General features: G+C 49.1%; 1 protein-coding gene and 1 non-coding gene across 4 annotated transcripts; both read right to left on the bottom strand.

Moving 5' to 3' along the window:
* Positions 1 to 6880: 6880 nt before the first annotated feature.
* Positions 6881 to 8675, bottom strand: C1H12orf57 (chromosome 1 C12orf57 homolog). Of its 3 annotated transcripts, none has more exons than XM_065416777.1 (3): positions 8597 to 8675; positions 7551 to 7727; positions 6881 to 7248 (listed from the first exon to the last, which is right to left on the bottom strand). In XM_065416777.1, exons 2-3 carry the CDS (start codon positions 7672 to 7674, stop codon positions 7100 to 7102), a joined length of 273 nt encoding a protein of 90 aa, XP_065272849.1. In that variant the 5' UTR covers positions 7675 to 7727; positions 8597 to 8675; the 3' UTR covers positions 6881 to 7099. The 3 variants fall into 3 exon arrangements, with proteins under 3 accessions (XP_065272849.1, XP_065272855.1, XP_065272842.1); XM_065416783.1 differs by lacking the exon at positions 8597 to 8675 and adding an exon at positions 8376 to 8450; XM_065416770.1 differs by lacking the exon at positions 8597 to 8675 and adding an exon at positions 8075 to 8186.
* LOC135873153 (U7 small nuclear RNA) lies at positions 8622 to 8682 on the bottom strand. Its single transcript, XR_010561090.1, has one exon. It is a non-coding gene; the product is annotated as a U7 small nuclear RNA (small nuclear RNA).
* Positions 8683 to 15155: the final 6473 nt, after the last annotated feature.

A 15155-nucleotide genomic window follows, 5' to 3' on the forward strand; every position in this document is an offset into this window, starting at 1 on the left:
GAGAAATATTAATAGCTATGGAATATAGGGATGTTAGAACTGACTTTCCCAATCCTCCATTTGAGGGGGAGAAGTGGAGAACTAGGGGGTCAAAGAAATGGGATCCATCTTCCAAAGAGAGGTAGAGGAGGCTGGTCCTTCCTCCTCACCACAAGAAGGGTGCTCCAGAAGATGGGGATACAGATGTGAGATGTACACAGGCTGAGTATTTTGTGGAGATTTGATCATTAGACTATTGATAACTGGTGACTGTAAGAACTGTTCAGTGACTTTTCTACCAGCTACAAAGGTGGCAGATCCTACACATCTAGACAGACTACTAGTGGTGGCTGAGGAGGAGCCTGTGGTACACTCTGAAACTGATGACACAGGGAAGTGTAGGAGAGAAGTCCTGGAAGCTATATTTAGATTGCTAGAAAGAATGCTTAGTTCCAGGGGCTTTGCAGCTCTGAAACACTTCTAGTTCCATACAAAAGACTAGTTAGGTTAGGGGAACTTCAGAGTCTCAACATATGGCTACGAAGCTGATGTTAAGAAGAGGGATTTACATTTAATTGGCACAGGAATTTGAAGGGGGGCAGGGGGAGGGAGAGAATTTATACAAGGAATGGGCAGCACCTTAGCAAGGAACTAGATTACCGGCACAGAAAAATAATAAAGTTTGGGGAATTGCTTCAACTAGGACTGGGCAGCAGCCAATAGGTGCTAAGGAGCACTCAGGTTAGACAAAGACATCTTGTTAGAGATGTCAATGATTCAAAGGCATCACTGTCCAGTAGACAGTAGGCAGAAATTACTGCTCCACTGTAGCAGGGGCAGGTTGAGATCACAGAGATCAATTCTGATGGTCACTAGGGTAGCAGAAGGAGGAGTTAAACAGCAATAGGCACCCGGGCAAAAATAAAACTCACCAGATGAGCTGCTACCAAGAATATGCAACTCTCATTAAAATCAGCAACTATCCCGGAGGGGAGCCAATGTACCAACCCTTGAAAAAAGGCGCTAAGTGTGACCATGGGAATTACAGACCAGAGAGTCTTACTTCTGTACCAGGAAAATTGGCTGAAACAATGATTAAAAATAGCATTATAAACCAACCCTCTGTGTGAACATAACAAACAGGGACAAACATCACAGCTTCTGCAAAGGAACATCTATTATAATTCTTTGAATTTATCAATAAAATAGTGGATTAAGAACTGGCTGACATAGCTTTCAAAAAACCTTTATTAAAGGCTTTTACAAGAGACTGCTAAGAAAAGCAAGTAGCATGGGGTGAGAGGTGAAATTCTGTCATGGAATGGAAACTGTCTAAGAGAAACAAGGAGTAGAATAAATGGGCAATTTCCATTGTGACACAGGGTTAGGAGTAGAATGCCCCACAGTTTTGTAATGGGACGGTTATTTAACATATTTCTTACTGATCTGACAAAGAGAGTGAGCAGTGAGGTGGCAACATTTGTACATGACACCAAAATATTTATGTTGGTCATGACAGGATAAAACAGTGAAAAATTTCAGAAGGAGCTACCCAAGTAAGATGAACAGGCAGCATGATGGTGGATTGAATTCACTGCTGACAAGTGCAAGGTAACAGACATTGCAAGGAATAATGTGAACTCATCCTACATCTTATTGGGTTCTAAATTAACTGGAACCTGGGTGTCCTTGTGGAGGTTCAATGAAACGTCTGCTTAACGGGCAGTAGCCATCAAAGAATCCAACAAGGCTTTAAGATGCAGACCAATGGGATGGAGAAGAATTACTGGAGCTATACCAATGTTGTTGCACCAATCAGTGGGATGTCCTCACCTGGAACACTGTGCTCATCTCTAGTTACCCTCTCTCAGGTCTGGAAAGACTGGGACAGTTTAGAGAGGTAACAAATAAGAGGGGACAAGAAATGTATACATGACAGTAGCGGTAGGGCAGCAACTAGAGACTTGAGATGCGTTGTGCTAGGCAATGCATTTATATTAGACACAGAGATAGCCTCTGCCTCAAAGAGCCTACAGTCTAAATAGACAAAACAAAGGCCATGTCTACACTCCCAGCACCGCAGCAGCACAGCTGCAGCTGTCACCTCCTACAGTGACAAAAGGGTTTTTTCTGTCAATGTAGTAAATCCATCTCTCTAAGGGCTCTTAAAACACTGCAGTGGTGTAGCTGAGCCACTGTAGCGCATCAGCGAAGACACTACCTATGCCAACGGGAGGTAGCTCTCCTGTCAGCATAAGTATTCCACCTCCCAGAGAGGCGGTAGCTAGGTTGACGGGAGAATTCTCTGGGGGACCTAGCACTGTCTACACTGGAGATTAGATTGGTTTAACTGTATTGCTCAGGCGGGTGGATTTTTTACACCCCTGAGCAACGCAGTTATACCTACACTTGGAAATTAGGTTGACCAGGCCTAGTAAATAGGTCAACAGAAGAATCCTTCCCTCAACCTAGCCATGTCTGTTCTGGGGCTTACAACCTAACTATGGTGCCCAGGGTGCAAAATTTTTCACCCCCCTGCCTGAGCAACATAGCTAGGTTGAGCTAATTTTTAAGGGTAAATCAGGCCAAAGAGTGAGAGGTGAAAAGGCACAGAGAGGAAAGTGACTTGCTTATGGTAACTCAGCAAGTCAGTGACAGAGCCTGGAACAGAAACTAGGTCTCCTGACTATGCTGTCTGTCTAATAATAATACGGACTTGGATAGTGAAGGTGAATCAGGCACTCCTATGCACTGTTTCTCATAACATATGAGCAAGGGGACTGTCAATGACACTGAAAGGGAGCTAATGTAAAGCTGATACAAGGAATTTGTTTTTTAAATACGTGTTATTAGTCTGTGGAATTCAGCACTGCAAACTGCCATACCAAGGACTTGTATGCAGTGTAGTTGTAGCCGCGTCAGTCCCAGGATATAAGAGACACAATGAAGGTGAAGTAGTTATCTATTATTGGACCAACTTCTGTTGGTGAGGCCCTGAAGAAGAGCTCTGCCTCCCTCACCAACAGAAGTTAGTCCAATAAAAGATATTACCTCACCCACCTTGTCTCTCTGATACCATGGGCTTAGCAGGATTCATATAAGGATTGGACATTTATATGGCTAACAAGAACATCCACATTTACATTAGATAAGAAAAAACAGCAGGATAGTACATCTCCTGCTGCCGAACATAACCCAATCACTAACTAAGGTGGGTAAGGAAGAAACTTCTCCTGGAAACAAGTTATTGCACAATAAACCAAGGGATTTCTACACATTAATCTGAAGTAATTGGCTGCGGCCACTGTCAGAGACAGAAGACTGGACTAGACAGACCAGATCTGGCAGTTGCTATGTTAATGCTCTGCCTGGTCCCTCCTCCAGAGGAGAAAAGAGAGAGTGGAAGACAGACGGGAAGAATGAGCATTGGAGCTATGCCCCAGTGTTCTTGTACCATGGGCATGGGAGCAGGGAGGGAGAGGAGAGACCTCATTAAGGGTCCTCATTCCATTCTCACTGACAACTCTACAGCGCTAAGCACTTCAATTCATTGGGTACTGACCATGGCTTAGATGTCAGCCAGGGACACGTGGCTCAAGCCACGGTGGAGGGGACCCCCGGTATGCTAGGCTCCGTGACTCTTGTGACACTGTGGAATCCAGACCCTTCTGCAGAATTCAGAATTTCAGCAGTCATTTCAAAACAATTCAGCTGCCAGCCCTTTTGGCTGTATAGGAAGCTTTCTGAAAGTGCCTTCCTGCAGTGCTGTCTGCTGGAATCTGCATAGCAAACACTTTTGGTGAGTGTCAGAACTGCTGGGTTTAATTCCCAGCTCTGGAAGGGGAGCAGGGCGAGTGGTTTAGAGTGGGGAGAGGCCTGGCCTCAGGGGTTCTATTCATGGCTCTGCCTTTGACTTGCCATGGGACATGGGCCAATCCCTTCCCCATCTGTGCTTCAATGCAAATGAGCCGTTACTTTTGCTAGGGTGAGCAGTACTGACCCCCAATACAGCCCTGCTGAATCCCATCACTCCTGCTCCCTTATAGCCCCCTTGCCCACTCCCTCTAGGGTCTTCACTTCCCCGTCTGCCTCTCACTTCCTATCTATTTCTCCCACCACAGGCCCCTTTGATCAGACCCTAAAGCCAACAAACCCCCTGGAGAAATACACTCACCCACAGGATGGCATCAGGTCCCCGGCAGCAGGGGTCCCCACTGAGAAGGAAGGAAGAGAGGCTCAGGGGGATGGAGTACGGCAGCTCTCAGTCAGAGGAGCCTAGAGAAAAGGAGATAAACAATACTGAAGATACCAAGGAAACAGGAAGAATTTCCTGGGAAGGGGGTGCAGGACTGAAGATTGTTACAGACCCATGGAGTGGGGATAGCACCCAGAGGGAAAGCATGGCTAATTTCATGAGGCCTGGGACAAGATGGTTAACGGACCTGACATTAGGGTGACCAGACAGCAAGTGTGAAAAATCGGGATGGGGGTGGGGGGTAATAGGAGCCTATATAAGAAAAAGACCCCAAAATCGGGACTGTTCCTATAAAATCGGGACATCTGGTCACCCTACCTGACATTCCTAGATCAGGGCTGGTAAGAGTCCCCTGACTCGTCTGCATCTAATCCAATCAGTAAGGCTCTGAATGCCACTTACCTCTCCAGCCCTAATACTTCCCCCCCCCCCCACATGGTCACAAGAGTTGGGGTGAGGTGGGGCAGAGGGAGAAGGAAGAAGCCTGAGATCAGGCAACCGGGCCCAGGACAAAGGGCTTCCGTCTCACCACTTGCAAATCTCTCCCTGAGCGGAGTTAATAAATAGATAGGCAAGTGGGGGAGGGGACATCCAACCTGAGGGGGTGGGCAGGTGAGCAAGGGAGGAACTGCCTGTTCTCCCCGCCTCCTCCCCACTAAGTCTACGCCCTCACTGGAGGACTGGTAATAGAATCACAGAGAACACATAAGCAAATAAAACTTGGTCACCTGGAAGCTGCTGCCTGAGCCACAGCTCTGGGCCCTCCCAGTCCTGGGCTCTCCACACAGCTCTGCCAATGCCCCTCAGTCCTGCCCTGCAGCCCCCTGCTATTCCAGTGCTGGGCTCCCCACACCGCTCTGCCAATGCCCCTCAGTCCTGCCCTGCAGCCCCCCTGCTATTCCAGTGCTGGGCTCCCCACACAGCTCTGCCAATGCCCCTCAGTCCTGCCCTGCAGCCCCCTGCTATTCCAGTGCTGGGCTCCCCACACAGCTCTGCCAATGCCCCTCAGTCCTGCCCTGCAGCCCCCTGCTATTCCAGTGCTGGGCTCCCCACACCGCTCTGCCAATGTCCCTCAGTCCTGCCCTGCAGCCCCCTGCTATTCCAGTGCTGGGCTCCCCACACAGCTCTGCCAATGCCCCTCAGTCCTGCCCTGCAGCCCCCTGCTATGCCAGTGCTGGGCTCCCCACACAGCTCTGCCAATGTCCCTCAGTCCTGCCCTGCAGCCCCCTGCTATTCCAGTGCTGGGCTCCCCACACAGCTCTGCCAATGTCCCTCAGTCCCGCCCTGCAGCCCCCCTGCTATTCCAGTGCTGGGCTCCCCACACAGCTTTGCCAATGCCCCTCAGTCCTGCCCTGCAGCCCCCCTGCACACAGTTCCCACACAGCTCTGTCATTGGCCTTCATTCCTGCCCTGAAGTCACATCAGTCAAATGCCCCTCATTCAAATCCCAGTGTACCTACATTCCCCACAAATGTGGTGTCCCCTCACTTTTATTGTTGAAAATTAATATCAGAAATGCAGATCATGAGGCTGAGGCTATGTCTACACTTTAAATGCTACAGGTCTATCTATTTCTCCCACCACAGGTCCCTTTTATCAGCCTCTAAAGCCAAGGAAGCACCTGGAGGTCTACACTTAAAATACCACTGTGCTGCTTCAGTGTAGACCTTTACTACAGCAATGGGAGGGTTCTTCCATCACTGCAGTAAATCCACCTCCCCGAGAGGTGGTACCTAGGGTAACGGAAGAATTCTTCCGTCAATCTAGTGTTGCCTACACAGGGACTTGGGTCAGCTTAACTACATCAGTCAGGGGTGTCACATCCCTGAGCGACGTATCTGGGTCAATCTAATTTTCTACTGTAGACCCACCCTGAGTTATAGAGGCCTTTACTCTCAAGAATTGTGCAGCTTCTTAAATTTCATGCATCAATAATGTATTGTGCCCCTCATTTTGGGTCTTTGTCACACATTGGCCCTGTCTAGACTAGGAAAATAAATTGTGTTTAAGAATACTTTAGCCAACATCTTTTAATTTACACATTGTTAAACACTGTCTTTTAAGAAGACAGTTTAACACCTTTAGAAACATGTTACCTTGTGGTGATCAACCCTAGGATCCCGCTAAAAGTGTTAAACACACCTAAACTAGTATAAACATGTGTTATTAAGTAGTCTCTGCTACCACATTTTTAAACACAACCTATTTTCCAAAACTAGACAGAGCCATTGCATCCGATTCTTGGGTCTTGGCAGGTTGAGAGATATACATATAGCCCCACACCTACATGCCTGCTGTTCCAGTTCTGAACCCCCTTCACTCTGCTGCCTCTCAGTGCTGGCCTACAGCACTCCCTGCTGGGCCTACAAGGTTGGATGTTTAGAAAATGTTAACTGGTTTCAAGCCTTTTACTTCCAGGCTAAGATGTGTGGTATGGGGGGGGGGGTCATGATTTCTATTTCCTCTAATTTATCTCACGCAACGTGCTGTCTCCTCAAGGCAGAGCCACAAGGATTACAGGGTTACCAGTAGGGGAGGAGATAACCAGAACTCTCTTCTGCCTTAAATTCAGTGAGGAGTGCCCTTTTTCCCAGGAAGCAGCAGTAGGATCCAGACTGGACAAAGACTCACTCAGAAACACAGGGGGACATTTTCAAAGCAGCTTTTATTCACAAGCACAAAAATCAAAGATGCACAAAGAAGCCAGTTGCTGCAGAGCTTCCAGGAAGTAGGTGGCTCTTCTGACCAATTGCAGCACACTGATGATAATGGTGGAGAGCAGTCCTGGAATATAACTAGGCAAAAATTCTCACACACTGAGTGTCATGTGACCTTGACCAGGAAGGCCAGCAGAGGGTCCCAGTTTCAGGAGGCAGCCACACCCCCTGTCCCAGCCCCATGTGGGGGCAGTGTCATTGGAGGCAGGAACATGGCTTTTAGCTTCCCGGACATGTTTGCAATCTCTGGGTCCTGGGACTCATAAGATTTTATCAGTCTGGCAAATTTCAGGACCCCTAAGAGAGAGAAGGAGAAGAGAGAAAACAGCTCAGAACAAGTCTAACTGTTGACACAAGATTCCCCAGATGGTAGGTTTACCAAGGATACCATCCTGTGGCCAGACAAAGGAGCTGCAGCCACAGGTGGAGAATCCTGCATATGGAACCAACGGCTAAACTGAAATTTTGCTTGCATTGCCCATTCCCCTAGACCCACGAGGTTGTATGCTCCCTGCTCCAGGAGAGACCCTCAAATACAAAGGGAGGAAAGGGAAACCTGCAGCAGCCCAGCTCTGCCTTCCCAAGCAGGGCGAACCTACCTTCTCCATCATTACTGAAGCCATAGGCTTTGATCACATCCTGCTGGATCTGTGTGGCCACGGGCAGCAGGAACTGCAGCATCTTGCCCATGTCATTGCAGGCGTTATCCCGGGCCTCCTCCATGCGCTGGGCATTCTCCGGGGAGCCGAAGGCCTTGATGACCTCGGCCAGAACCACTAGGGACAGACAGGCACAGCAGTGAGAGGCCGACGCGCCGCCCAAGCCCCCCTCCCCAGCGGCGCTGGAGCACTCTCTGCCAGGGGAGCCGAGGAGTCAGGCCCGCTCCTGGCCCTGGGAAGGGAGCAGGGGCAAGTGGGCTAGGGATGGGGCGGTGCTCCCTCTCCGCCGGCCAGGGAGGGCGCTTCCCCCCTCTGCAATGAGCAAGATGCTGGGTATCGCGCAGCGCGCGGGCCAGCGCTGCTGCCGCATTTTGCTGGGGGGCCGAGACAAGTTTCGGAGGGGGAGCAGGGGGACTCCTGGGAGGCTCCTATCCGCCAGCCCGCCCCCACGCCCACGCCCTCACCTTTGGCCTGCTCGGCGCTCAGCGAGCCCAGCGGGGCCTGGGCCGGAGCAGCCATGGGGCGCTGCAGGCTGGACATGGGGCGGGGACGCTCATGTCACCGCGCCCTGGCGGCGCAGCCGGCCCCGGCCAGGACCATGGGCTCGGGCGGGCGGGGGAAGCTGCCTCGGCAGGAGAGCGAGCCTGCGCCGCTGCCGCCTGCCCGCGTCCTGACGTCTAGAGGCTGGGAGGAATCATGGCTTGGGGGAGAGTCCGTGAGGAGATGCCGCCAAAGATGGGGGAGGGGAATTGGTCCCCGCCGCACCTCTCCTACGCCCCGCAGACAGGCAGTCTCTGCACAGAGGCCCACAACCCCCCCAGCAGGCCACTATTGGCTGTGCACGCCGCCCCACCTGACCGCGCGCACCGCGGCCGGCTCCCGCCGTCCGTCCCCGCCTGGTGAGCGCTTTATTACCCAGGCTGCTTATTCACAGTCCCCCACCCCCTACCCCAAACTAAGTGCCCTGAGAGCACAACACGGCTCACCCCAAGTCTGATATTCACCGTCCTCAGAGGCTTCCTGGCACACCAGGAAACCTGCTAGACAAATACTAAAAGAGCTGAAATCACTAAGAAATCCCCCCTCGAGCGCGGGTCCCCACCCTGGCTGTACAGCTCTCCCGCTGAGGGTGACTTGCAGGCCAGGCAAGCAGCCCTCTTGGCGGCTTTGCACAGCCTCTACAAAGGTGCCGGGGCCCCCAGTGCCACGCGGTTCGTATTTTGAGCCCCGCAAAAGAGGGCTTTTTTGAACAAATAAGCTATATGTAGATGACGTGGTTTCCTATTGGTGTAAACGAATATAAGCCACGCCCCCGGCAGCAATAGCGTGCGGAGAAGGGGAAGAAAGGCAGAAAGATGGAGGAAAGGGGAGGGAGGAAGTAGTTGTCCGGCGCAGCCCCAGGCACCCAATGCTGGTTTTCAGACTAGAGGGGAGATTGGGAGAAGTGATAGAGCCCCGGTTTGTGCACAACAGTGCGCTGCCTTTAGCGAATTTATCTCTGCACCAGTAGTGCAAGTACGGTGGTACTCTCCAGTACGCTGTACAGGCAAGAGATTTTTAGGGGGTACAGGGTACCTGAAAGACTTGGGGCTACCCCCCCCCCCCCCCCGCTGCACTCTGCTCCTGAAAGGAGAACAGGGCTAGGGAGGGCATTCATTCTTTATATGGCTTTTAACAGCACAATGCATATGCTAACAAACTTAAACAAAGGCTTTGTTTAAGTTTGTTAGCAAATGTATTGTGCTGTTAAATTGGTCGAGTGGGGGGGGGGAGGAGAGAGAGGCGGGAGGACGGAAGGTGTTTAAACAGTGTTTTTGATTCTGTTTCTCCCCATTGGTCTGAATTATCTATGACATTCATACTGCATCACATCAAGTCCAAATCATTAGAGGAATGCCTGTGCTTGCACTGACCAGAGGATGTTTGGATTCTGATTTCAGACCAGTTCTGCAGCCTGACAGGAATCAGGTGTTGTCCCCAGTGTACATAGAATTCTTCTTTGCAGACAGACTACTCTAACATGCATTTTGCTAAATGGAACTGGAGCAGCAAAACAAAGAAAACAAATGCCTACTTTTCCAGCTTTGTGGGTGAGAGAACTATAAGTGAAGATTATAATGCCGGACACTGATGACCTTAAACCAGCTACCTCAGGAATCTGCCAAGAACTTTGCTGAAAATATGTCCCTCATTTTAGCAACAGAGCTAAGATTTATCACACATCTGCCCACCTTTATTCCAATGACGCCCCTTCTAATCTGACAGTTTAGGCATTGTCAGTTTCATCTAGAACAATTTACAAACTTGGAACCTAATCCTGTAAACCCTTAATCATTTGATCAATCCTACTGAAGACAATGGGACTATTTCCATGTCTGTGGACCACTTTTGTGGTAAGAGTTTCAGGAGTCTGTTCTGTTCCTATAAAGGAAGTAGTACCCAAACATTGCATTTCAATGGGAGATTCAATATCATAATGCAGTTTAGGATACAGTTCTACTTAAAAATTGTCTTTTAATAAGTCATACATACGCTGAAATGACTCCTCATCCAACTCCCATATTCCATATAAACAGACTGAAATACTACACATTTTGTGGAAAAGTGAGTATTAACACCCATTTCATCACTGTACTGGAAAATATAGCTGAACTAAATTTTCTATGGAATTTGAAGAAAGTTTAACAGCCCCAATTGTTTTCTGTGTTCATCAGTGTGAACCTGAAAAAAATTACATGCTTTCTTGAGAGAAAAGACTCAGTCCACACTTATGGGGTGGGGGGTAAATCCTTCCAACTGGTGTTCAGAAGAATGTTACAAGACAAATACATAACCTCATGAGCAGAGGGTGGAGAGGATACCCTCCCACATTATGACCAGCAAAAAATAAAATAAAATAAAATCTCAAAGAGGCAGAGGTTCACAGATTTGCAAACCTAAAAACCTGTGTTATGCTTTAAACCACCTCAGCACATACCAGGTTTATGAACATTAAAAAGGTAACTGCAAAGGCATACTGAAGCCCATTAACCTGAATGTGTGCCAGCCAGCCAGCCTCACTGATGAAAGGTGCGGTCACACCTGAACAGCTAAAAATTAACCTTGCCCTTTTAAGCTAAACGGAGTCATGTCACTGGCTCCATCTCTGTTGTTACATAACAGATAACAAAACTCCAGTGGGGCATGGTGCTGGCACATAGGGTCTCAGGTACGTGGTGTGATTTTTCAGAATCTCTTTTGGGAATAGTCATGTAGGTGAAATAGCTGGTACTTATGATTATGCTATTTCTATACAGGTATATTCATCTTGGTATCTGAAGTTATGAATATTAGCTACATTTACTGTGTTTGCTCCTGTGATAATGCCCACTAGGTATTTAACCAGCACATGAAGGGACAAGTCAAATTGAATGGCCCATTAAGTAACACTTAGCTCACAATGAACCCTGGAAAACACTTGTCTACACTTAATGGACTTTTTGTGAATGTTCTAACTCAATGGTAGGCAATCTATGGCATGCGTGCCAAAGGCGGCATGCCAGCTGATTTTCAGTGGCACTCACACTGCCCGTGTCCTGGCCACTGGTCCAGGGGACTCTGCATTTTAATTTAATTTTAAATGAAGCTTCTTAAACATTTTAAAAACCTTATTTACTTTACATACAACAATAGTTTAGTTATATATTATAGACTTATAGAAAGAGACCTTCTAAAAACGTTAAAATGTATTACTGGCACGCAAAACCTTAAATTAGAGTGAATAAATGAAGACTTGGGACACCACTTCTGAAAGGTTGCTGACCCCTGTTCTAACTAGAATATGGGTGGGGGTGATGGACATGTAACTTGCCCATGTGACTCCAAACACCATCTTTCACAGTAAGAACAGATTTCCCTTTACTTGGCACTTGGCAGAAGCTAAAAGGCCCTGGCCTGGAAACATATCCATTTTGCCTCTTTCCTGCTACAGCCTCTGGACTATGAACATATACTAATAGGAGCATTCTAACCAAGGGACTGAGGACTTGAAGGTAATCTGGAGCCTTCATATTTCCTTGATCCTTTGCAGATGGACTTATGAGTTGGATATGGTACAGAGACTGTTCTAGCCTCATTGATTGCTGATTTCTCCCTTGCAATGGACAAAGATCAGATGTCTGCTGACTTTCTCACATGAGTCAGCAGCCTTTGATGCCTGTGGTATAAGCAAAAACCCTTGCTTGAGTGGTTTTGTTCTTTCCTCTCCAAATGTCAAAGCCTGTTCCCATTGAACTCAATAGCAAAACTCCTTTTGATCTCAATGGGAACAGGATTTGGCCCCAAGAGATCAGAGAATGTGATTTTGATCAATTGCTTATCCAGAGAGAGTTTGCATGCATGTTCTGCCAGCAGGGTCGTCCTTACCCATACACACAGTACGCAGCTGCGTAGGGTACCAGGAAATTTGGGGCACCAAATTGCCCCAAATTTCCTGGTGCCCTATGCAGCTGTGTGCTGCTCCAGTGGCCAGCCTGATCCCCCGGCCGTCTGAGCTGCCCAGGAAAGCTGTCCCCGCCCCTGCTCCGCCTCTTCCCCACGGCCCACACTCCTGCGCCGCCCCAGCCCTGTCCCCACTCCACCCCTTCCCCAAAGCCCCTGCTCTTGCTCTGCCCCCACTCCACCCCTTTCTCTGAGGACTGCAGCAGGGGTCAGGCCTGCCCTGCACTCACTGGGCGGCAGTAAGTGGAGCGACCCGGCCCCAGCCCACTCCGCACTGCTGGCTTCCAGCCGCGCTGCCGGTGAGTGCTGGGGGGCAGTTCCCCCCTGCCCCCCAAGCCTGGGAGCCAGGGGAGCAGAGCGGAGCAGGCTGGGGCCGGGTCTCTCCACTTCCCGCCGCCCCGTGAGTGCAGGGTTGGGCCTGCCCTGCACACACGGGGCGACAGGAAGTGGAGATCCCCTCTGCCAGCTTGTGCTGGGGATCAGTTCCCCCCTTCCCCCCAAGGCTGCTCCTGACCCCCCCCTTCGGAGGCCTGGGGGGCTGCATAGGGCACCAAAATGGCTAGGGACAGCCCTGTCTGCCAGGCTGATTTTGATTGCCCTTCCTGTATGTCTTGCTGAGAAAAATAATAAAACAATTTGGGCTGTAGTTCTATCAAGATGTACATGGCACACACAGTTCTATGCCTCTTTTCCATCAAACCCAGATGCTTTCCTAGTGCCTGGTGGAGAGCAATACTTAGATAAAATTCTGCAAGCTGGCAGAAGCTTAGTTTGGGGGATGCTTACTTTGGACATAAGGGAGGCACTGTTAGTGTGTTAATGGAAAGTGGGGTGATTGTCTTTCCTATCCTTCTTTCATTTAAGAAGTTTTAAATTTGGGGTGCTGCTGGATCCTCAATGACACCTGGAAGTACAGGTGGCACCAGGAGCCCAAAGCATCATTTTAGAAAGGTAAGGGGGGTGTCGGAGGGGACGGGGAGTGCATGGGGGCCCCGGGCTGGGGACGGGGAGGAGTCACATGGAGAGTCATGTGTCCTCCCTTGTGTCCCTCCCATGACTGCAGTACTGGCAAGAAATGATTTCTATTTGCACCACTGCTCTGCACACTCACAGCAATGAGGTGTGGAGGTGATGCCCCTCAGCTCCTGGACATGCCCATCTCCCCCATAACCCAGGTTGGCATTAGGGGGTACTGGGCTGCAGGAAGTACAGTAGAACCTCAGAATTACAAACTGACTGGTCAACCACACACCTCATTTGGAATCGGAAATATGCAATCACGCAGCAGCAGAGTCAGCTTCCCCCACTCCCCCCCCCCAAAGCAAATACAGTACTGTGTTAAAAATACACTACTAAAAATAAAGGGAAAGTTAAAAAAAAGCTTTGACAAGGAAGGAAACTGTTTCTGTGCTTGTTTCATTATATTTAGATAGTTAAAAGCAGCATTTTTCTTCTGCATAGTAAAGTTTCAAAGCTGTAATTAGTCAATGTTCAGTTGTAAATTTTTGAAAGAACAACCTCCATTCCTGAGGTGTTCGCAAGTCTGAGGTTCTGCTGTACTGCTCATACCCCAGACACACTGCATCTGCCAGAACCCCAACCTCATGTTAGGCGGCACTATTCTATCCTTCATACCCTGGACATGCACTTTCTCCCCTCCCCCAACTTGGTGTTATGGGCTATTGTGCTCCAGGAGGTGCTACTCTTCATATATTGCCCCATCTCTTAGCAAGCAGATTGGCATAAAAGGGGCCTTCTGCTGTTAGGGGCAGTGTTGTTCATCATGCCCTGGCCCTGCCTCTTCTCCCCCACACTGTGTTTTGCCACTGGGAGGTGCTGTGCTACTGGAGGTATTGCCCTTCATATTCTGGCTATGCCTCAGATTTCCACAGTTCTCTAATACTGGGGGTACTTGACTGATGGGGTGTTGCCCTTTGTTCCCTCGCCATCTCCATCTCCTCCACACCACAACCTGGCACTAGGTCACCTTTTTTTCATATCATGCACAGGACCCTTATCTCAACACCCCAGCTGACAGTCATAGGTGCTGTGTTCTCAGAGAAGCTGCCCTTCATATCTTGCACATGTCAAATCTTTCTATACCCCCAACTTGCCCCCGCATTGGGGGCCCTATCTCAGAGGTATCACTCTTCATGACTTGGCCACATCCCATCTCCCTACACCCCATCCTGGAGCTAGGGCCACTGTGCATCTGGGGGACCACGCTCCATTTTCACACACTGCAGTGCAGTGTGCTGTTTTTCACATCCCCTTATTCCCAGCTCCTTTGAAATGAACACAAGAAAGTCAGTTTCTGGAAGGGTTTTTTGTTTGGTTGCTTTTCTTTTTTAAGAGCTTCATATATATATTTATATATATAAATTATTAGAATGCATGTTGGGGGCTGGGAATGTGGGGGACTTTGGGTATTTTTCCATAGCTTTTTTTAATGTTTTAAGTAAATATATATATGGGGACAGATCGAGATATACAACTGTGAGATCAGACACACACACACACACACACACGGATTGGAGAGTCACAAATTGCTACACAAAACCGCCACGTCTAATGGGATGTGCATGAGTTAAAGTACATCAATTGGAATGGGTGAAGGGAAAGGGGCAGCCACCATCTTGAAAACAGTCCCAGGATATCCTGTGTCTCTTGACCACATCAACCCTTCCAAGTGGGCTGGGAGGGAGAGGGGCAATTATCTCAAAAACAGTCCCATGGTGCTTTGCACCTTCTGGCAATGTCTGTTCCCTCAAGGTGGGAGAAAATACAGCCACCTTCTTGAAAACAGTCCTATGGTGCTTTGCACCTCATGGCCAGGCCCAGTCCCTCAAGAGTAGTGTGGGAAAGTCACAGTGTCCATTCTGAAAAGTTCCAATGGTGCTTGCATCTCTTTGCCACATTCACTCCTGAAAGGGTTTGGAGTGTGGGAAGCAGCATTGCCCATTTTTGAAAAGTCCCATGATGCCTTGCACTTCTAAGCCATATCTTACATCAAATCAAACAGGGTGGGGTGGGGCCAGTTGGAAAAGGAATTCCACCAGGGTTTGA

Source organism: Emys orbicularis, chromosome 1 (assembly GCF_028017835.1).
Source record: "Emys orbicularis isolate rEmyOrb1 chromosome 1, rEmyOrb1.hap1, whole genome shotgun sequence".
NCBI lineage: Eukaryota > Metazoa > Chordata > Testudines > Emydidae > Emys > Emys orbicularis.

Coding starts and splice junctions, on each gene's coding strand:
- C1H12orf57 (XM_065416770.1), bottom strand. CDS start 8,150: ATGTCCAGCCTGCAGCGCCCCATGGCTGCTCCGGCCCAGGCCCCGCTG. Junction 7,728..8,074: donor GAGCGCCGAGCAGGCCAAAG/GTGAGGGCGTGG, acceptor GTCTGTCCCTAG/TGGTTCTGGCCGAGGTCATC. Junction 7,249..7,550: donor CTTCAGTAATGATGGAGAAG/GTAGGTTCGCCC, acceptor TCTCTCTCTTAG/GGGTCCTGAAATTTGCCAGA.